Source organism: Myxocyprinus asiaticus, chromosome 50, assembly GCF_019703515.2.
Source record: "Myxocyprinus asiaticus isolate MX2 ecotype Aquarium Trade chromosome 50, UBuf_Myxa_2, whole genome shotgun sequence".
In the NCBI taxonomy this organism is placed as follows: Eukaryota; Metazoa; Chordata; class Actinopteri; order Cypriniformes; family Catostomidae; genus Myxocyprinus; species Myxocyprinus asiaticus.
Window position 1 is genome coordinate 23,448,206 of NC_059393.1, and position 21,264 is coordinate 23,469,469.

Below are 21,264 nucleotides of genomic sequence, written 5' to 3' on the forward strand. Positions count from 1 at the left end.
TGGGCACTGAAGTCACAGTGAATGTCGTCTCATTAGATAATAAAATATCACCCGAAGTGACAATTATTAATAAATAAACAAGATAGCACACTTTTCAGCACTTTCAAAACAAAACTAAGTTGCTTTGTTTTTAAGTTAGGCAAAATATACGAAGACAAAAAAGCATCCCAGATAGCACACGTACATCTCTGAGATGTCTGTTTTAGGTCTTTTCATCTGGAAAGCTTCGCAATCTAATTAACATCTGCTAAACATCTTAAGAAAGACCAGATTTACAACCCTGAAAGCACAGTACATCACCCAGACATCTATTTTATGTGTGCGTTTACATCTGGAAGATGTATTTTTGAGGCTGTTTGCTCATCTGCAATACGTATATAAGATGTTTCCTCTCAGATGTCAATAAGACGTTCAGCAGATGTCTTTGAGACGTTTATGATTTAGAATGTTTCCCAGATAGCACACGCACATCTCTGAGATGTCGGTTTGAGATCTTTTCATCTGGAAAGCATCACAATCTAATTAACATCTGCTGAACATCTTTAAAAGATCAGATTTACAAACATTTTAAACCATAAACATCTCAAATACATTTGCTGAACGTCTTATTGACATCCGAGGATACGTCTTATAGACGTATTGCAGATGAGCAAACAACCTAAAAAATACGTCTTCCAGATGTAAACACACACACACATTAGATGTCTGGGTGATGTACGTGTGATATCGGGGATATTTATGTTTTTCCCAGTAGGTGACTAACCTTGATAACAGGTTTAATCACAGCCTTATAATTAAGATTTATTTATTTTTTATTTTTTTTGTAAAATAGCAAGCACGTTAAAATGGGGTTTATTCCAAATACAATACAGCTATCACTCAATACATGTGATATGTACATATCAAATTGGTTATATACTGTATGTTCTGCTCTTTACCCACTCCAATTTGACAGTAACATTTCATTTTACCCATTAATTTTGACATTTAATTTTGATAACAGCTTAAATTTAGTTTTTTTTTTTTTTTTTTTTACGTCTACTTATGAGAAAAAAAAAAAAAAAAAAAGATGTTAATGGAAAATGAGCCAGACAACCTTTTAAAAATAAATCATTTATTTAAAAAAGTGCAAATCCAACAAATGATACATCAGAATTTTCCCCTAGAGTGACTTGAGATGAAACAGATAACCCAAACATTTATTAGTCTAAAGTTTTTCAGGTCGTATTCCGAATGTGTTGGGGAGCTTGTAGCAGCAAAAAAAACAAACAAACAAACAAAAACACTATTCTCAAAGGGGGACACTCTATGATGCGACATGTGACTGGAAAGGGGGTGGGGCCAAAATTCACACCACATAAAGAAATGAGAAACAACAAATCTGCGCAGAGATATCAGCTCAAAAGTCCTCTTCACAACTCGTCTTTAGTGGGTATATCTTCCTCTCCCTCCTCTTCCTCTTCAGACAGATCTTCTGTGTGCTCTTCCTCCTCCTCTGGCTCATTTTCCTCTTCCTCGTCCTCGTTATCATCCTTCTTGCTCTTTTCCTCTTCCTCCCTCTTTTTCCTTTCTTCCTCTTCCTGTTGATCCTTCATTTTCTTTTCTGGCCCCTAAAATTTGAGAAACAAGGTAGGTAAGACATTACATATCAGTATATTAGGGATTGTGTACAATCAGGTGGTTATTAAATAAAAATATAAACCCCGACAGGATGATCATGATGAAACGCGATCTTGTATCATCCATTCGGGAATCTTATCCCATTTATATACACGAAAATACTAAAGAAACATTCCTGGTTCAGTACTCAAAAGCTCAATCGACAACATTAGTGGCATAAAGTGGATTACCACAAAAATAAAAATTACTTCAAATCATCCCTTCATTCAGGAATTTTTTTTTTATTGTGGTTACAGTGAGGCACTTACAATGGAAGTGAATGGCACCAGTATATAAACACAAAAATACACATTGTTTTAAAAGTATAGCCACAAGTAGGAAACATTATACGTGTTAAAAATATTTTAGTGTGATAAAATTGTTTAATAAACTTGTGTACATCCAATATTACAAATTTGTCGTCATGACAACATAACTTCGGCAAACCTAGATATCTGGTAAACTCAGTAACGCCAATCGGCATTATGCCACAAATGTTGTTGATTGAGCTTAACTTGAATTGAACCTGGAATATTCCTTTAAGACACAAGCACACAAAATAAAATAAAAATGACATGAAATATTGATGTGAGTTGAACATCTTATTGTGTGAGAATAAAGCACTGTTGCCTATGACAATGGTCAATTATTCAGTCGCAAAGATATGTTGTTTACCTTTGTTGCTCCCCAAGTTTCAGTACCAAAATTCTCTGCCTCCTGAACGTCATCAGTGATTAGGAAGTTATCGAAAATAGTACCAGATTTTACCTGTAAGGAGACAGCCGTGTTAGTATAGTCCATGAAAAGTAATAAAATAAAAGTTTAATATCTACTGTACAAACCTAAACTACTAGTCAGAACCCATTTGGCCTAATTTATGTTTCTCATGATCTTCAAAATGGTTTGATCTAAAGGTTTATTCTTAAATTCTTAAACTTTTTTTTTTTTTTTGTAGTTTTACATACCTGCCACAGATCCAGTCCCAGAATGCCAATGCTGTCAAATTTATAAATGGAGTCATCTGAAGTGTATTCAGGGTTGTCAATCTCAGGATGAACCCAGGTTCCTTTGTAGTTTGGATTGTCAATTTGTTTTGGTTTCCACTCGCCCTGCGAACACATGGGAATTGGAATTATTGGACACTTTTATCCAAGATAACTTAAAGCAGACCAATAATGGGCAAAGTTTGCCTGAATGATGAACCTTTTTATTTTTTTAATTTTCTCCCAAAAAAATTCTCCCTTTTCTCCCAAATTTGGAATGCCCAATTCCCACTACTTAGTAGGTTCTCATGGTGGCGCGGTTACTCACCTCAATCCAGGTGGCGGAGGACAAGTCTCAGTTGCCACCGCTTCTGAGACCGTCAATCCATGCATCTTATCACGTGGCTCATTGTGCATGACACCGTAGAGACTCACAGCATGTGGAGGCTCATGCTACTCTCTGTGATACACGTACAACTCACCACGCACCCCACTGAGAGCAAAAACCACTAATCACGACCACGAGGTGGTTACCCCATGTGACTCTACCCTCCCTAGCAAATGGGCCAATTTGGTTGCTTAGGAGACCTGGCTGGAATTACTCAGCACACCCTGGATTCGAACTCGCCACTCCAGGGGTGGTAGTCAGCGCCAATACTCGCCGAGCTACCCAGGCCCCTGAATCATGAACCTTAAAACTTCTGTTAGATCTTCAGACATTAAGCCACCAATGCCCCTAGATGTGGTCGGTTGTTTTGTACCTTGTACTCTGGGTTTGGAATCATTGCAGGTTCCCATTCGCCATCCATGTTTTCATCCCAGTCATCTGGTTTCTTAGCATCAGGGTCGGGAATATTCTCGGGTTTATCCCAGTCCTGAAAAGTGAGGTAATAAAATTAACACGCTGTTGTGTTTCTTCAACTCCACAAAGACTTATACACACTAAAATTTAAAAATCAGGTTAAGCTACATTTATAACCGCAATGCTATTCACATTTAAATTAAAATCAAGTGATTATTGTTAATTGTCACTTTTAACGATTTTACGCTGGTTACAAGATTCACTAAATGTTTGAACTTTTATCAAACGTTAAAGCATAATAAAGTTACGTTGGCGTGATAGCCTAGAAATATATTCTATGCAAGTATGCAAACACAGTCATGAATGTTTGACTAATGCACTGCAAACGCATGGTACCACTGTATGCATTCTTGCATTACTGTGTCGGTAACAATTGCAAATTAATTCTGTTCTGCTGCATTTTGAAATGCAAGTGTTTGCATTCATGTACATGCGTAGACTACATTTAGGGCCTTAAGGCTAGGGTACACTTCGTTTTCTGCGTGGCGTTACGTCTCGTGTACATTCAAGCACACTAGTCTTTCAAAGTACATCCTTGTGACCGCGAGCCCTTGCAGAATCGTTCGCCGCATTTGCACTACGACTGCTTGGTAATTCCATTTAGTTTGGTCAACGGAAGGCGCATATGCAGACGACGCGTACTGATGCGTACTGTCCACACTAAAGACCCAGGTATACTTCTATTTTACGTGTTCTGGATTGCCTCATGCCTGGTCGACCACATCGCATTTGTGAGTATACTTTTCTGATCGCAAACGAATAGGAACGCATTTGATGCATGCACATTACAACTGCTTTGTAACACTCTTTTAGTACAGTCAATGGCAAGCGTATGTGCAGACGAGTCAAGAAAATCTAGGCGGCACACGGTCAAGCCACGCAGCTGTGCCGATGACGCAATTTCCATCACACATACGGTGCGCAGAGCATTCAGCAATGTGCACACCCGAACTATACTTTGTGTGTAAGTGCAAGATGTAGCAACACACAAAAAAACCTTAGTATACTTTGGCTTTCAGACAGAAAGTGTATTGAGACATTTAAGTGGTGCGTTGTCGCTACACTTGATCAAATCATTGAAATCGTAATGCTTGCCTCTGGTTTTGTGTCTTCAGGGTCATCGATTTTAGCACGATCATCCCAGTCTTCTGGCTTCTTGGCTTCAGGATCCTTGATCTTTTTAGGTGGCAGGAAGTCCCAGTCTTCCTCCAGGGAGCCCGACTCCACTTTCTCATTGTCGATTTTGACTTCATATGTCTGATCGGGCCGCAGGATCAGTGTGTACAGGTGTGTGAGCTCATCATCCTGATGAATGAAAGCAGAGCAAATGAATTCTAACGGCTACGATGTAATCTTGAGACATTTTACTAGATAGCTATTTTATGTAATAAGTCAACAGTAGAGTGATTTTACAATGAATGGAAAACCTACTTTGCATTTGATGTCTTTCTTGATTAGGTGGTTTTGGCCTTTGTAGTTGAAGATAACATGAACTTTCTTGGTGCTGTAACCACATATGTCGGGACCTACGAGATAGTCGGGAAGGCGATAATGACATTAGTCAACAAAGTTAAAATGGACCCAATTTACTTTCCAAATACACGTTCCTTTTCTTATTGTAAACAACAATCAATGCATGTTTGTCTTCGTAATCTTGCATCATAATGTGATAATTTGCTCTACCTCTGACTTTCCTTTTCGGCTGATGTCATCAAGCCCTCTTAATTTACAATCTTTTTTTTTTTTTTTTTTTTTCACAATCCAATCAATTCCTAAAGGATAAAATGAAGTTCCACCTGCGGATGTGCACGAATAATCGACTAATCAAGTATTCACTCAGCACAAACTAGTCAAACATAAAAAATAAATGAAAAAACAAAACTACTCAAATAATCGCAAATTTTCCAATGTTTATTTCTTTTTCATTTTTATTAATGCATATTGTTTATTTCACTTTTTCCAAAAGAAAACAATAGATGGTTGAAGCAGGGCCTTTTCTGACCATTTTGACGGCCTATTCGAACGCCTAGCTCGCCTATGCTTAGAAACAGCCCTGGGTTGGCATATTTTGAAACCGTTCTTGGTAACTTTTGTGAATAAAACAAAATACAAACTTCATGTACATGTCATACGGGTTATTTTTAATTTACTCAATCAAGTAATTGATTACTTGTTTTTTGTTGGCAAGAGAACTCAACTACTAAATTGCTCGACAATGGCCATCCACAGTTCCGCCACCCATTTTTTTCTTCTTGTTGAATATCCCATTTCACTCGAAAATGCCACATTATGGAAGGAGAAGGCCAGAGTTTGAGTTAAGTGTCTCAAGCTTGTGCTTAATTACGTAACTGAATAGAAATGCACATAAGAAATTGATATGGTTGGAATCTTTTATTGAAGTGAACATTTTAACATTAGTCCATTTTTTTTTAAATTATTACTTCTATAAGTGTAAAACTTGAAAACAAATACTTGGTGCACCTTTAAACCCCCATATATAGCCTACCCAAACAAGCTTAGTGCTGTTGTGTCAACAAGACTTACCGAACATGATGTAGTATTGTGATTCGCCATGCATTTCGGTCTGATCCAAGTCAGCGGGGAAGATCTTCACGTACCCACCCCCGCAGTCTATTTTCTGTTCGTGTTTCACCGTGAATTGGACCACTAGAGTTTTACCCTCATTACTGAACGAATCAAAGCGGGTGGACAGGGCATAAAACCGGGCGTCCTGACTTGTTTGCAGGCCTAAAGTGGAAAAAAGCCAATGTTTTGAGTCATATCACATTGTCTTTATAAAGCATAAAGTGTCTTGAATCACTTTGCATTTTTTCTTCTGTTAAGTCATTTGCATAAACAACCAAGATTCAAGAAGAGTATATATTGAAAGAGGGTGTGACCTCTCACCTTTATCAAGCTCAGCATCACCGAAGAATTTCCCTGAGGTCAGTTTCCACTGGCCGTAGTCAGATTTGTGTTTGGACTCAACCCATCGACTTTTCCAACCATCTGTAGAGACAAAATGAAACTTAATGTTAGTGAAGATTTAAATAGGCAAGAGCACAAATGGTTCTGGGTAAATGCTTAATTTTATCCTAAATACAACATGCTTTAAAGTAAACTAATAAAGCTGCTGCTGCATGAAAACAATAGTTTTACAGCCTAAATACAGAACTGAAAGCAAAACACAAAGATTCATAAAAACTCTGGGACTTCCTTGACATCTCATTTGTCATAATGCAAGTGTTAAGACCACCAACTACTATTATGAAGAAAACATGGTAATAATTTTCACAAATCTTGTGCATATGCATTCTTGGCATGACATATAAGATGTATATATATAAAATAAAATACATCACAATACAGTAAATGGAAGCATAACAAAGTAAAACGGTTTTGATCACAAAAAAATGCATAATTGTAAACTTGCCAAACGTCCTAAAAAAAAAAAGGAGAGTTACAGACATACACAAATGTTAAATAAATGATGACATCATCATTACAAACACTCTGATCTCAGTTTAAATAGTTGCAATGTAACACTGTAAGTGATGTCACGCATGATCAAAGAAATGCAATTTACCTCCATCCAGAAATTGCTCTTTTAAGTACACGGCTGCGTCCACAGCAAAAGTTACTGCAGAAATAACGCACACCGCCACAGCAATCCGCATCTTTACACTTTTTATGGATCTTTATTATATGAAGGATCCTCTTATAATAATGAATGCGGCTCGTGACGATCGGTGAAATATGGCTTGTGCTCCTGCACAGATGGCTGAGCCTCATTGGACGGGCGCTCAGCCAATCAGAGGGGACCACGAGTTAGGAGTCAGCACTGAGGGCGGGGCCTCGACAGACCATGTGGTTTACAAGGAAATTGTTTCAGCAAATATGTGTAGAACTAAAAACAAGTTTAGTGAGATTCTTTAGTAGTCATAGTAGCCTGAACAGTTAAAATAAATATGATTTCGCATATGAGGTGTGAAGATGTGATCAGGTAAAATATATATATATATATATATATATATATATATATATATATATATACAGTAGATCTGCAGGGAACCAGAAGACTTCGCAAATATAGCCAACTAAAGAGGAAAAAAGAAGAAAAAAAATATTTAGTTTTTATCTTAATATGTGGCTTACAGAACACAAATAATATTTATTACTTCCTTTAAATTTAGAAAAACAGACCTGGACATTGTCTATGTATTTCCACTAGGGGGATCTCCATTAATTGCAGAAGAGTTTTATTGAAGAATTTGCTCTTATGGAAGATATTGGTACTTTTATTCACCAAAGTGGCATTCAACTGATCACCATGTATAGTCAGAACATTAATAACATGAAAAATTACTATTACAATTTGAAAAAAAAAAAAAAAAAAAAACATTCAGTAACTTAAACTACTTCAAAGAGTTCTCATCAAAAAATCCTCCACGTGCAGCAATGACAGCTTTGCAGATTCTTGACATTCTAGCTGTCAGTTTGTCCAGATACTCAGGTGACATTTCACCCCACACTTCCTGTAGCACTTGCCATAGATGTGGCTGTCTTGTTGGGCACTTCTCACGCACCTTACAGTCTAGCTGATCCCACAAAAGCTCAATGGGGTTAAGATCCATAACACTCTTTTCCAATTATCTGTTGTCCAATGTCTGTGTTTCTTTGCCCACTCTAACCTTTTCTTTTTGTTTTTCTGTTTCAAAAGTGGCTTTTTCTTTGCAATTCTTCCCATAAGACCTGCACCCCTGAGTCTTCTCTTTACTGTTGTACATGAAACTGGTGTTGAGCGGGTAGAATTCAATGAAGCTGTCAGCTGAGGACATGTGAGGGGTCTATTTCTCAAACTAGAGACTCTGATGTACTTATCCTCTTGTTTAGTTGTACATCTGGTCTTCCACATCTCTTTCTGTCCTTGTTAGAGTCAGTTGTCCTTTGTCTTTGAAGACTGTAGTGTACACCTTTATATGAAATCTTCAGTTTTTGGCAATTTCAAGCATTGTATAGCCTTCATTCCTCAAAACAATGATTGACTGATGAGTTTCTAGAGAAAGCTGTTTCTTTTTTGCCATTTTTGACCTAATATTGACCTTAAGACCTGCCAGTCTATTCCATACTGTGGCAACTCAAAAACAAACACAAAGACAATGTTAAGCTTCATTTAATGAACCAAATAGCTTTCAGCAGTGATTGATATAATGGCAAGTGATTTTCTAGTACCAAATGATCAATTTAGCATGATTACTCAAGGATAAGGTGTTGGAGTGATGGCTGCTGTCTAGATTTGATCAAAAAAGACTTTTTTTCAAATAGTGATGGTGCTGTTTTTTACATCAGTAATGTCCTGACTATACATTGTGAACAGTTGAATGCCACTTTGGTGAATTCAAGTACCAATTTCCTTCCCAAACAGCAAAATCTGTACCATTATTCCAAACTTTTGGCCAGCAGTGTATATATATATATATATATATATAAAAAGTGTGAGCGTGTACATATTACACAAACTACTGATGTCAACTCTCCTCATGCTCCACCTGTAAAGTGAACAGATTTAAGATATTTAGTTTGGCTACTTCATTTGATTGAACTTAACTTTATTTAGTATTTTTGCTTTAAAGGTGTACTCATTAACTTTTTGGTTTGTGTTATCTTGGACTCACAGTAACGCCTAGCAGCGTGGATACAGCATAATTCAAAATCAATACTATTTAGTTACAGAAGCCATTGTAGAAATTCACTATTTACAGTCAGCCATGATTAATTGAGTTAAAGTGTATGTAGGGATGGGGGTGTGTGTCTGATTGTGGGAAAGAGAGAGTGGTGTGGCTTGTTAAGCTGGTTGGCATAATTTCTAACAGCTGTTTCTCATTACAGTGATGGCAGAGAGAGTCCTTAAAAACATCCAAACACGCCAGAAAAGGGAGAGCTCGCTCTCTCTCTCTCTCTCTCTCTCTCTCTCTCTCTCTCTCTCTCTCTCTCTCTCTCTCTCTCTCTCTCTCTCTCTCTCTCTCTCTCTCTCTCTCTCTCTCTCTCTGTGGGCAGTGAGGGACTTGGGGCTGAAAATGGAGCAGCTGAACACGCAGCGCCATCGGAAGCACGAGTCCTGAAAAGTCTGGGGAGAGAAGGAAAAGAGTCTCTGATGTGTAACCCACAGTAGATGGCGGTAATGCACTTTTTTAGAATGCGAGCAGCCAATAAAAAAGAAGAAGAAGAACAAAAGGGAGAGAGAGAAAGACACGAGTGTGCAGCGTTGGCATCTGTTTTAGCTATTGTGTGTTTTGATTTCCTGAGTGTTATTGAGAAGTTTGTTTATTTTTGAAGTGGCTTGAACTGAACTGAGCAAACAAAAAGTACAGAGAAGAGTGCAATAGCTGTACAGAGAGGCAAAGAAATAAAGAGCCTTACTTGAATATATCACTGCTCCCTGTCTCCTCCTTTTCATCCCCGAACATTGACTGTGTTACACTGGTGCCGAAACCCGAGCGAAGATAGAGGATACATCGTCATGGAGTTGTCACCGCTGGGTGAAGTGATCAAAACCCTCGCTGGTATCCAGCAGAACCAGCACCAAGCCGTCGTCGAGTTGCGGCTGCAGCAGGAACAGCGTTTCCAACTCCTGCTCCAAGCCCAAGCAGAGGACCGACAGGCATTCCGGAGCCTGATCAGACACGTGGTGGTTGCTGCCACGGCCCCGGAGCCCACCTCGCCCGTCCCACCAGTCACCCTAGTCAAAATGGGGCCGGTCGACGATCCCGAAGCCTACCTCGGTCTCTTCGAGAAGACGGCCGAGGTGTGGAAATGGCCGCCTGACCAGTGGGTGGCCTGAATGTTGCCACTACTCTCCGGGGAAGCATGGCTTGCGGCCCCAACAGCTTCCCGCAGCCAATCTCCTCGTCTATGCCGACCTGAAATAAGACATCATGCAGCGGGTTGGCCGGAGCCCCGAACAGAGCTGTCAGCATTTCCGCTCCCTGAAGCTAGAAAAAAATGGCTGCCCGTTTGCGTTCACGCACCAGCTCTGGGACGCCTGCTGGAAGTGGTTACTGGCAGGGGAACCCCGCGGCACCCAGGACATCGTGGACGAGGTGGTACTAGAACAATTCATCTCCCAGCTGCCCCATGGTATGGCCAAGTGGGTCGAGTGCCACCGTCTGGCATCATTGGAGGAAGCGGTCCAGCTGGCCGAAGGTTTCATGAAGGTGTTTCCAGGAAGCAGTGAACCAGTCTCTCTCTCTCTTCTCTCTCTCTCTCTCTCTCTCTCCTACTCCCAAACCCCACCCTTGCCTGTCCTCTTTTCATCCCATTCCTGCCCCTAGGAAACAGGGCGGTCCTAAGCCCAAATTTCTTCCCCGGTTAGGGGGTCTTTCCCCCCTGTCTGTGTCGCCTGCTAAACCTGTCTCTCTCCTCTATCCCTACCAGGTTGGCGAGCCCAGTCCTGTGGTAGCAGGGCCGGTCTGTTGGAGCTGTGGGGAGCCAGGATGTCCAGTAATGGAGGTGGGCACTCTGGTCCGTATCCCAGACTCTCCACAGGCTGCCCCCGATCGAGCTGGGGCGTATCGGATATTTTACCCATGGGGATAAATATCAAGCTTTGGTGGATTCTGACTGTTCCCAAAACTCTATCCACCAATGCTTGGTATAAGACGGGGCACTGGGCACAAATAATCAGGTGAAAGTGCGGTATGTGCACGGGAATATTCACACGTATCCGGTGGTTACCATCGAGATACTATTCAAGGGAAGAAAGCATAGTGTAGAGGCTGCGGTTAATTCCCACCTCACCCATCCACTGATTCTGGGGACAAATTGACCTGATTTTAAGAATTTATTAAGGGAAATATGCTGATCTCCTGGGATTTTCACACACAACAGTCTCTAGAATTTACTCCGTATGGTGGCAAAAACAAAAAACATCCAATGAGTGGCAGTTCTGTGGACGGAAATGCCTTGTTGATGAGAGAGGTCAACAGAGAATTGCCAGACTGGTTCGAACTGACAAAGTCTACGAGCCCCTCAAACACTCGTTATGCCAACCAGCTTGATGAGACACACCACTCTCTCTCTCTCCCACAAACAGACACACGACCACGCCCCCATCCCCACAGTGTACAACAGAGGGTGGTTACTGGTATCAGATGATTCTCCCTATGAGGGGACCCTGTGCATGTAGAATAAAACCGCTTTTATAAGGTTTCTCAAAAATCGAATTTGAGTGCTAATGATTTTGTTTCACAGTTACAATTTATTCATTTAGGAGTAAAACTTCAAAAGCTGTCCCTTTAAAGCTGATGGGTGTAATTTATGTGCCACTTGTGTCACCAAACAGAATTTCAAATATAATCAGTTTTCAAACAGATTCCAGAAAACTCCTTATCTTTTGCTGGTTGTACAAACAGATAGTCATATCCCAAACTAGCAACACTGCTTGAGCCGATGCTGCCCATCCAGCCTGACAAAGCTACAATGTTTTCATAGCACCACAGAGCCACTATTAAAGGAATAGTTCACCCCAAAATGAAAATTCTCTCATCATTTACTCACCCTCATGCCATCCCAGATGTGTATGTCTTTCTCTCATCTGGTGAACACAAATGAAAATTTGGTCTGTAGGTCCATTTAATGCAAGTGAATGGTGACCAAAATTCAAATGAATCAATTTACTGGCATCCTCTTGTATTATTCCAACACACCTGATTTAATTTTATTGATCCAAGAGGTGTGAATTTCTACACATCATTTTAACATTTATCATCAAGAATATGAAGAGAATATAAACCTCTAAAGAGTTCCTTCTCAATAGTAATTAGGGGATCTACTTTAATTAAAAATTAGACTCATGGTAACAAATTTAGATATTTTCTATGTTGTTAAAATTATATTCCATGTTCAGTATAGTAAGCTCAATTGACAGGATTTGTGACAATGTTGATTGCGACAAAAATGTATTTTGACTCGTCCCTTCTTTTCTATGATAAAAAGCAAAAATCTGGGACACTGAAAGGCATTGTAATACTACTGAGAAATGAGCAAAAGACTATGAACATTTGTTGTAATTACATAAAACTAAGACTAACAAAGAGCTGGCAATGAAGTACAAAGAAGAACTAATGCTCTCACATTTATTCTGTGTTCTATGCTGCTTATTTCACACTATCTGAACTTTAATTTCATGTTTTCTACAATGTCTGTTGAGCTTTTTGATGGTGGTTTTTTTTTTTAACAGAAGCAGAAGTGACCAACTAGAATCCTTACAGTCATTTTAAAAGTTAAAATGTTATTTTGGTGATTTTTATTTTGAATGTCAAATTGTTGTCATGAGATCCTGCACTCAGGTCACTTCAGTCTTTGAAAAGCAATAAACTATTCATTCAAAATTACTCATGAGAAGTGTGTCCAGCTGTTCAGTATATCTCCACCTAGTGCCCAGATGTGAGAACATGTGATGTCTGTGATCTCTCCTGTTCAAGTTTTCTGGATCTGATGTCATAAACCAAAACTACAATAGCAGCAACAGCAGCCACACCCATCAGAGCAGAGACGACCAATCGCATTGCAGCTTCAGTAGAATCACAAGAGCGGACCCAGTCTGAGTGAACAGAAACAAAATTGGGATTTTCAACAAATTGTTTTTATACATACTTATACATATTTTATGATGTAAACTACAGTATACAGTATAAAGCAACAACAGATAAATAAACACTAATATCAGCGCTGACGTACCTGAACACGTCTGACAGACTTCAGTAATGTTGAGATGTTTAGTCTGGTTTCTGATGGGATTGGACACCACACAGCTGTAGATGTTGTTCTCCTGATATTCCACCTCCAGAGGTAGAGAGAGACTGCTGTTGAGATCAGACACACTGATGGAGGAGAATAAACTGTTTCCTTTGTACCAGGAGAGAGTCACATTGCCACAGTGTGTCACATTCACCACTGAACACACCAACACACATTTAGATGAACTTTCAGATGATGAAGGGTTTTGAGGACAGTAACTGGTGATGACAGGAATGGGCAGACAAGCTGGAAAACATGAGAGAATAAAGGAAAATGAACTAATGAAGAGGGATTTACAGAAATTAAGATAAAAAATTAAGCATGTTTTATTTGTGACTGAGTTGAGTGACAGTTTATTATGATGTCAGTCAGCGAGTGTCTGTATAATCAAACCCTGCGTCTGAATATGCATACTTCCCTACTTTATAGTATGCCAAAAGCAGCATGCCAATGGATTAGTATGTCCGAATCCTCAGTATTCATAAAACAGTAGGTGAGAAATATCCGGATGACCTACTACACCAGCAAGAGTTGAGATTTGTGCGGATTGACTGTTACTGTCCTAAAATCCCACAGGAGCTGAAGAGACGTGACGTTCAAAATGCTGGATTTAAAAAAGAAACACGGCGGAGAACCGCGAATCGGACTCCTCTTCTCAACTGTAAGTGATATACTGTATATACAAAGAAAGTTGTCCCTTGTGCTTGATTAGCAATACAATCAGAATACATTATTTTAGCATTTGTTGGCGTTACATCATGGATTTGGGTCTTGAAACAATGCCCATGTTCCCGAATGAAGTATGTCTGGAATGTATTCATACTAATCATCTGCATACCTAAAGAACATACTTTATTACAGTAAGAAGTATTCATGAAATGCAGTACATACTCCGACACAGAGATCAGTGCTGATACTGACAGTCCTGTAATTCATTCCTCTTTCAGGATTTATTAGAGATTCTGATTAACAGAATTTCACTGTCAGATAGGCAGATGTGAAAAAGAAAGAACACCAACAAATCTTTGTGCTATCTTAAACATCCAAGTGGTTTAATTGTTTTCTGTATTCATTAAATAATCATCTGGGTAAACAAAATGAGAGTATGAAACTGGCAGCACATAATTATCTACTCACCATAGACAGTAACATTGAATCTGTGTGTGATTTTCTTTCTGAAGGACACTAGTTGATAAAGTCCAGAGTGTTCAGTTGTGATGTTTGTGACGGTGAGAGATCCAGTCTCATTATTCACCTGCAGTCTGTCTTTGAATCTCACATCATCAACATCATATGTAAAGAAGATTCTATCCCTTTTACGAATTGAAGCTATGAGAGTCTCTTCAGGTCCAAACATCCACTCTATCACATCATTTATCTGTACTTCAGTAAGATCAGTGTGTAGAGTAACAGATTTTCCCTCCATCACTGACACTGACTTCATTTTACCAAACACAGCTGGAGGAAATACAGAAATAATAAAAGATAAAGGTGTCTGCATCTCTGTGCTGTTTTTAATCACATGCTGTACAGATCAAAATGAAAATTGTGAAACTTTAATTTACTGATGATGTCTTATATACAAGTCAATTAGATAATTAGAAGATATTAAAAGTTCAAGAATCAGGAATTCAAAGTAGATTTCATAACACTAAAATACAGTAGATCCCATTGATTGTCATTTGAGAAGTAAAGCTAATCCTATTAAAATAAATGACTAAAAGTGTCATCATTTTATGAAGCAATAAAAACACATTTATAACTTACCAACCAGATGCCACAGACACAAACAGAACAAAAACTGCTGAAACATTTTCTTTAGTTATTTTCAGCACAAATCTGAAAAGACAAACTCTTGAAAACTGATCAATGTTTCATCAAGAACAAGCAGAAACACTGATGTGGAAAGAGCTGGACTGAAAGAAAGTGTTGTCAAACTTTATACAGTCAGAAAAAATTAACTTCCCCTATCTGTGTTCATTTATAGTGTGTGTGTGTGTGTGTGTGTGTGGGTGGAGGGGCCTGGGTAGCTCAGCAAGTGCTGACGCTGACTACCACCCCTGGAGTCACAAGTTCGAATCCAAGGCGTGCTGAGTGACTCCAGCCAGGTCTCCAAAGCAACCAAATTGGCCCAGTTGCTAGGGAGGGTAGAGTCACATGGGGTAACCTCCTCATGGTCACTATAATGTGGTTCTCGCTCTCGGTGAGACACGTGGTGAGTTGTGTGTGGATGCTGCGGAGAATAGCATGAAGCCTCCACACGCGCTAGGTCTCCGCAGTAACGTGCTCAACAAGCCACGTGATAAGATGCGAGGACTGACGGTCTCAGACGCGGAGGCAACTGAGATTCGTCTTCCGCCCCCCGGATTGAGGCGAGTCACTACGCCACCAAGAGGACTTAGAGCACATTGGGAATTGGGCATTCCAAATTGGGGAGAAAAAGGGGAGAAAGAAAAAAAAATTGTGTGTGTGTGTGTACGTGTGTGTGTGAAAGCACTTCAACTGGGTTTCTCACATTAAGTGTCACACAGGCGTCATATACCTCATTAACTGTTGCACTGAGGAACAAATGCTCCTCTTTCATGCCCCTTTTTCAATGTTTTATGATAATCATGTTACAGTCTGTCAGACACAAATGACTGAATTTGCTGACATGATTCAAACGATGATTCACACCTGAGATCATTCGCTTCTGCAGCTGTACGGCAATACGCATTGTGCATACCACATGCGCTCCGACTGACCTGAGAATCATTTACTCTCAGAATATTTCATCAGTCATGAAGTGTGTCCGGTATATCTTTTGGCTGTTTAAAAGAACTAGTGGTGCCCAATTTGCGAATGAATCATTCTTTTGAGTCGATACTTTTCAGTGAATTGGCCAAACGGGCTTGCAAAACGGTCTGAATTGATTTGTAATTCAGTCAAATTTGTTCGTTCTCTCACTGAATCATTTGGAGCGGTTAATATTTTCCATGTAAACATTCGCTAGATGGATGTCTTTTGACAACTGCGTCACGTTTCACTGTGCTTTTAACGTCTCTCACAGGAGCGCTGCATTTTTAGATGCCGTGTCAAGTTAAATATAACTTGAGCTGTTAAAAACATGTCTCAAGACACCTGCATTCTACTCTGTTCGCTGTGGAACATTTAGCATTTTTAGCGCGGGAACGCGTTGTTCTGAACGGATACAGGAAGAAATTCTTTAGCCAAAAATTACAAGAATGTTACTCACACTCGAGAAAACAAAAAGTACTGCTTTGGTGTTGTTTTTGCAAAACAAAACTCATGGGGGAGCATGCCCCCGGACCCCCCTAGATATACGGTTGTATTAGGCAGATTTCTGTGCGTACCCTCCGATTAAATCCTGCAGGCGCCCATGCCTGAGACTATTTAATTTAAAGCTAATTTACTGGAAAAGAGTCAGTGAGAGCTTCCATTGGAGGAAAGTTAGTGAATTTTCTGAATTTATAAACATAATGTAAACCTTTATAATCTAGATTATATAAACAACATAACCGAAGGCCAGAGTTGAAGTCAAGACCAGACCACGACTAGGCCCCCTTAGACCTTGAGCAATACAAGATGCCCTCAAACCCAACCTAAAACTGTACCCCTGAAGGGACGGATCCAAACCAATACAATTATGTGGTCTTGAGGCCAAAAAAATTTCAAGACTCTTTAACTCTGTTCTAGGCTAATTACTTCTTAAATGACTACAGAGAGACAAGTCTTGTCAATGAAGTTTCTCCTGTAACTTTCAGTTGGACTTGTTGTTCAAGTATCATATAGGACAGAAACTCACTCTGTTTTCACACTAATACTCACACATTTTATTCTGTGGTAATGTTCATAGCCATTGTCAGGTTTTTTGTTTCAACTTAATTTACACTTAACATTATCTGAACTTTAACTGAGATTTTGAGTTTCAGTGGGCAACAACACTTCCTGTCGAGCTGTTTGACTGTGTCTTTTTCAGAGAACCCATGAAGTGCTTACTGTTGGGAGAATCTTATTCAGAAGACTAAACATATACCCACGAATCATATTGACTTCTATGATATTTAATGGTGCTTTGGCGTCCATTCTGAAGATCAAAAGCTGCACATTTATTGTAGCTGCATGGTAAAGAGTGACCAGTACATTAAAGTAAATTACTCAAAATGTCTTCTTTTGTGTTCCATAGAAGAAAGAGAGTCATATGTGTTTGAAACGACATGAGGGTGAGTCAGTGTCAAAATATTATTTTTGGGTGAACTATGCCTTTGAAAAAATTAATGATAAAAAAAGGAGTCTTATTGTTACTGAGAGTCTGTCTGAGAATAGGTGATGCATAAGTGATGGTGATGTCTGTGATAATCTCTCCTGTTCAGCTCTTCTGGATCTGATGTCAGAAACCAGAACAACAGCAGTAGCCACAGCAGACACGCCCATCAGACAGAGACGACCAATCGGATTACAGCTTCAATAGAATCACAACAGTGGACACCATCTGAGTGAACAGAAATTGAAACAGAATAGAGATTTTCAACAGTTGTTTCATACATGCTTCATTTATTCTACTGGGGTCTATTTCATGATCTAAACTACAGTCTACAGTCAGATCTCTATTTAACAACACAGATAAATAAACTCTAATATCACCACTGATGTACCTGAACACGTCTGACAGACTTCAGTAATGTTGAGATGTTTAGTCTGGTTTCTGATGGGATTATTGATCACACAGCTGTAGATGTTGTTCTCCTGATATTCCACCTCCAGAGGTAGAGAGAGACTGCTGTTGAGATCAGACACACTGATGGAGGAGAATAAACTGTTTCCTTTGTACCAGGAGAGAGTCACCTGTGTCACATTCACCACTGAACACACCAACACACATTTAGATGAACTTTCAGATGATGAAGGGTTTTGAGGACAGTAACTGGTGATGACAGGAATGGGCAGACAAGCTGGAAAACATGAGAGAATAAAGGAAAATGAACTAATGAAGAGTGATTTACAGAAATTAAGATAAAAAATTAAGCATGTTTTATTTGTGACTGAGTTGAGTGACAGTTTATTATGATGTCAGTCAGCGAGTGTCTGTATAATCAAACCCTGCGTCTGAATATGCATACTTCCCTATTTTATAGTATACCAAAAGCAGCATGCCAATGGATTAGTATGTCCGAATCCTCAGTATTCATAAAACAGTAGGTGAGAAATATCCGGATGGCCTACTACACCAGCAAGAGTTGAGATTTGTGCGGATTGACTGTTACTGTCCTAAAATCCCACAGGAGCTGAAGAGACGTGACGTTCAAAATGCTGGATTTAAAAAAAGAAACACGGCGGAGAACCGCGAATCGGACTCCTCTTCTCAACTGTAAGTGATGTACTGTATATACAAAGAAAGTTGTCCCTTGTGCTTGATTAGCAATACAATCAGAATACATTATTTTAGCATTTGTTGGCGTTACATCATGGATTTGGGTCTTGAAACAATGCCCATGTTCCCGAATGAAGTATGTCTGGAATGTATTCATACTAATCATCTGCATACCTAAAGAACATACTTTATTACAGTAAGAAGTATTCATGAAATGCAGTACATACTCCGACACAGAGATCAGTGCTGATACTGACAGTCCTGTAATTCATTCCTCTTTCAGGATTTATTAGAGATTCTGATTAACAGAATTTCACTGTCAGATAGGCAGATGTGAAAAAGAAAGAACACCAACAAATCTTTGTGCTATCTTAAACATCCAAGTGGTTTAATTGTTTTCTATATTCATTAAATAATCATCTGGGTAAACAAAATGAGAGTATGAAACTGGCAGCACATAATTATCTACTCACCATAGACAGTAACATTGAATCTGTGTGTGATTTTCTTTCTGAAGGACACTAGTTGATAAAGTCCAGAGTGTTCAGTTGTGATGTTTGTGACGGTGAGAGATCCAGTCTCATTATTCACCTGCAGTCTGTCTTTGAATCTCACATCATCATAATCAAAATAATCAATATTAATAAAATGTGTATCCCTTTTATTAATTGAAGCTACGATAATCTCTTGAGGTCCAAACATCCACAGTATCTCATAATTTCCCTGTATTTCAGTAATATCAGTGTGTACAGTAACAGATTCTCCCTCCATCACTGACACTGACTTCATTTCACCAAACACAGCTGGAGGAAATACAGGAACAAGTTCTGTCACAGATTGAGGACTCTAAACATCTTCATGATGGTTTAATAGATTGAACTATTAACTGAAAACTGTTTGTATTGTCTAAAACAGCAGCATGAACACAAAAGAAGCCATATGTTGTGTGGACTAATAATAACTCTGTGCTGTTTTTGAGTTACATGCTGAAAGATCAAAATGAACCTTCTGATACTTTCAAAATGTTCATTTACTGATGATACTTCATGTATCATCAGTAAATGTTTTTTTAAAGCTTCAAATTTCAATTTCAAATGTAGATCCCAAAACACAATATACTGTAATTCTTTACATTTGAAAATAAAAATCACCAAAAAGTGAAATAATTTAAGACATAAACTCATTTATACTAATTTATGCAGTAACTTACCAATCAGACGCCATAAGCACAAACAGATCACAAACGCCTGGAACATTTTCTTAAACAGTTTCAATCCACAAATCTGAAAAGACAAACTTTTGAGAACTCTGATCAATGTTTTCTATAATAAAACAGTAGGTACGCTGTTGTGGAGGGAGCTGAACTGAAGGGATGCGACGCTCTACAGTAATTAAAAATGAACTTCTCCTATTTGTGTATTAATAGTGAATGGCGTGATCTTACAGACGTCAGTTTCAGTTTCTCACATTAAGTGTCACACAGGCTACATGTATTTTAGTAATCGTTAGGTCTAAAGATAAAACACTATGATTTATTGCTCCTAAACTTTTATGATTATTTATAAGAATCTTCTTAATATTTGGCTGATTTCATATCAGTGTAATGTTTGTTCTTTAATTCTTGTTTATATCCTTCACTGAATCTCTCCATGCAATGCATCATGTTACAGTGAATGTACATAAGAAACAGAGAGAGCTGCAGTCAGAAGACACGTTTGCAAACACTTTGGAGTTTCCTGGAGTTGTAAATACACATTTTAAACCTTAACAATGTAGATTAGGCATCAAGACCAGACTCTCCAAAACCACAAAGAATTTGAGCAACAATGGATTAATCTTTCACTCTTTACTCTCAGATCATCTTCAAAGATAGATATGGTCTAAGTCAAACATGAAGTATCTACAGGGCCGTAGCAAGGAATTCCGGACCCATGACTGTATATCGGTCTGGGCCCCTTTCATATAAAAGTATGAACATTTGTTGTGGGCCCCCCTGTGCCTGTGGGCCCTAGAATCGTTACCACCTTTCACCCCATTAGCCACGGCCCTGAGCATCTGTACCAACTCTCAGCAAACAAACCAACAACCTTCAGATCAAACTGACTCCATGCAGAATGACAGTCAAATTACACTAGAACAGGCGTGCCCAACCGTTTTATGCAAGATCTACTTTTTCCCCTTCCCTCTCCTCACGCCTCCCCTCATCTCTCCCACAGGTTCACAGTAGACGGGGTGGACCACCGGCTGACAGAACAGCCGGAAGGGCAGCATCTCCCCTCCAGAGATGGGGGGGGTGGTTGTGTGTTAGTGAATCTGAATCGGGTGGGGAGGAGTGTGATGAGGAGGATAGAGTGTGAGGAGGCCGTGATTGTCAGCGGGAGAGTGAGAAAAAGGGGAGACGGAGGACACCTGGAGAACAAACAGGAAGAGGGTTTGTAACCGATTTAAGTTTTCTAAATAACTAAATAAAAATAAAAAGGGATATGAAATACATCCAGAACAGGAGATTAATTTGTGGGATAGTTAGATTGACAGAGAGAAAATCATAACAACCACTTAGTAAACTTAAAAAAAAAAAATGATCACACACC

At 39.2% G+C, this 21,264-nt stretch overlaps 3 protein-coding genes and 1 pseudogene across 3 annotated transcripts; 1 reads left to right on the forward strand and 3 right to left on the reverse strand.

The window, feature by feature from the left end:
- Positions 1 to 1,094: 1,094 nt before the first annotated feature.
- calr3a (calreticulin 3a) lies at positions 1,095 to 7,282 on the reverse strand. Its single transcript, XM_051694705.1, has 9 exons — positions 7,091 to 7,282; positions 6,412 to 6,513; positions 6,049 to 6,252; positions 4,936 to 5,030; positions 4,600 to 4,809; positions 3,404 to 3,517; positions 2,625 to 2,768; positions 2,335 to 2,427; positions 1,095 to 1,610 (listed from the first exon to the last, which is right to left on the reverse strand). The coding sequence occupies exons 1-9, from the start codon at positions 7,179 to 7,181 to the stop codon at positions 1,413 to 1,415; spliced, it is 1,251 nt and encodes a 416-aa protein (XP_051550665.1). The 5' UTR covers positions 7,182 to 7,282; the 3' UTR covers positions 1,095 to 1,412.
- A 2,462-nt stretch (positions 7,283 to 9,744) lies between these two features.
- LOC127438852 (zinc finger and SCAN domain-containing protein 16-like) lies at positions 9,745 to 12,176 on the forward strand. Its single transcript, XM_051694764.1, has 2 exons — positions 9,745 to 10,718; positions 10,939 to 12,176. The coding sequence occupies exons 1-2, from the start codon at positions 10,440 to 10,442 to the stop codon at positions 11,098 to 11,100; spliced, it is 441 nt and encodes a 146-aa protein (XP_051550724.1). The 5' UTR covers positions 9,745 to 10,439; the 3' UTR covers positions 11,101 to 12,176.
- A 143-nt stretch (positions 12,177 to 12,319) lies between these two features.
- The window catches only part of LOC127438918 (uncharacterized), a 38,427-nt pseudogene continuing 29,482 nt past the window's right edge, over positions 12,320 to 21,264 (reverse strand).
- Positions 17,139 to 20,040, reverse strand: LOC127438845 (uncharacterized). The gene is made up of 4 exons (XM_051694755.1): positions 19,884 to 20,040; positions 19,147 to 19,476; positions 17,958 to 18,254; positions 17,139 to 17,794 (listed from the first exon to the last, which is right to left on the reverse strand). The coding sequence occupies exons 1-4, from the start codon at positions 19,927 to 19,929 to the stop codon at positions 17,736 to 17,738; spliced, it is 732 nt and encodes a 243-aa protein (XP_051550715.1). The 5' UTR covers positions 19,930 to 20,040; the 3' UTR covers positions 17,139 to 17,735.

Coding starts and splice junctions, on each gene's coding strand:
- calr3a (XM_051694705.1), bottom strand. CDS start 7,181: ATGCGGATTGCTGTGGCGGTGTGCGTTATTTCTGCAGTAACTTTTGCT. Junction 4,810..4,935: donor AGAAAGACATCAAATGCAAA/GTAGGTTTTCCA, acceptor TTCATTCATCAG/GATGATGAGCTCACACACCT. Junction 3,518..4,599: donor CTGAAGACACAAAACCAGAG/GCAAGCATTACG, acceptor CTCACTTTTCAG/GACTGGGATAAACCCGAGAA.
- LOC127438852 (XM_051694764.1), top strand. CDS start 10,440: ATGCAGCGGGTTGGCCGGAGCCCCGAACAGAGCTGTCAGCATTTCCGC. Junction 10,719..10,938: donor TGGCCGAAGGTTTCATGAAG/GTGTTTCCAGGA, acceptor TATCCCTACCAG/GTTGGCGAGCCCAGTCCTGT.
- LOC127438845 (XM_051694755.1), bottom strand. CDS start 19,929: ATGTTCCAGGCGTTTGTGATCTGTTTGTGCTTATGGCGTCTGATTG. Junction 18,255..19,146: donor ATTCAATGTTACTGTCTATG/GTGAGTAGATAA, acceptor CATGTTTTCCAG/CTTGTCTGCCCATTCCTGTC. Junction 17,795..17,957: donor AGTCTGTCAGACGTGTTCAG/GTACATCAGTGG, acceptor CTGTTCACTCAG/ATGGTGTCCACTGTTGTGAT.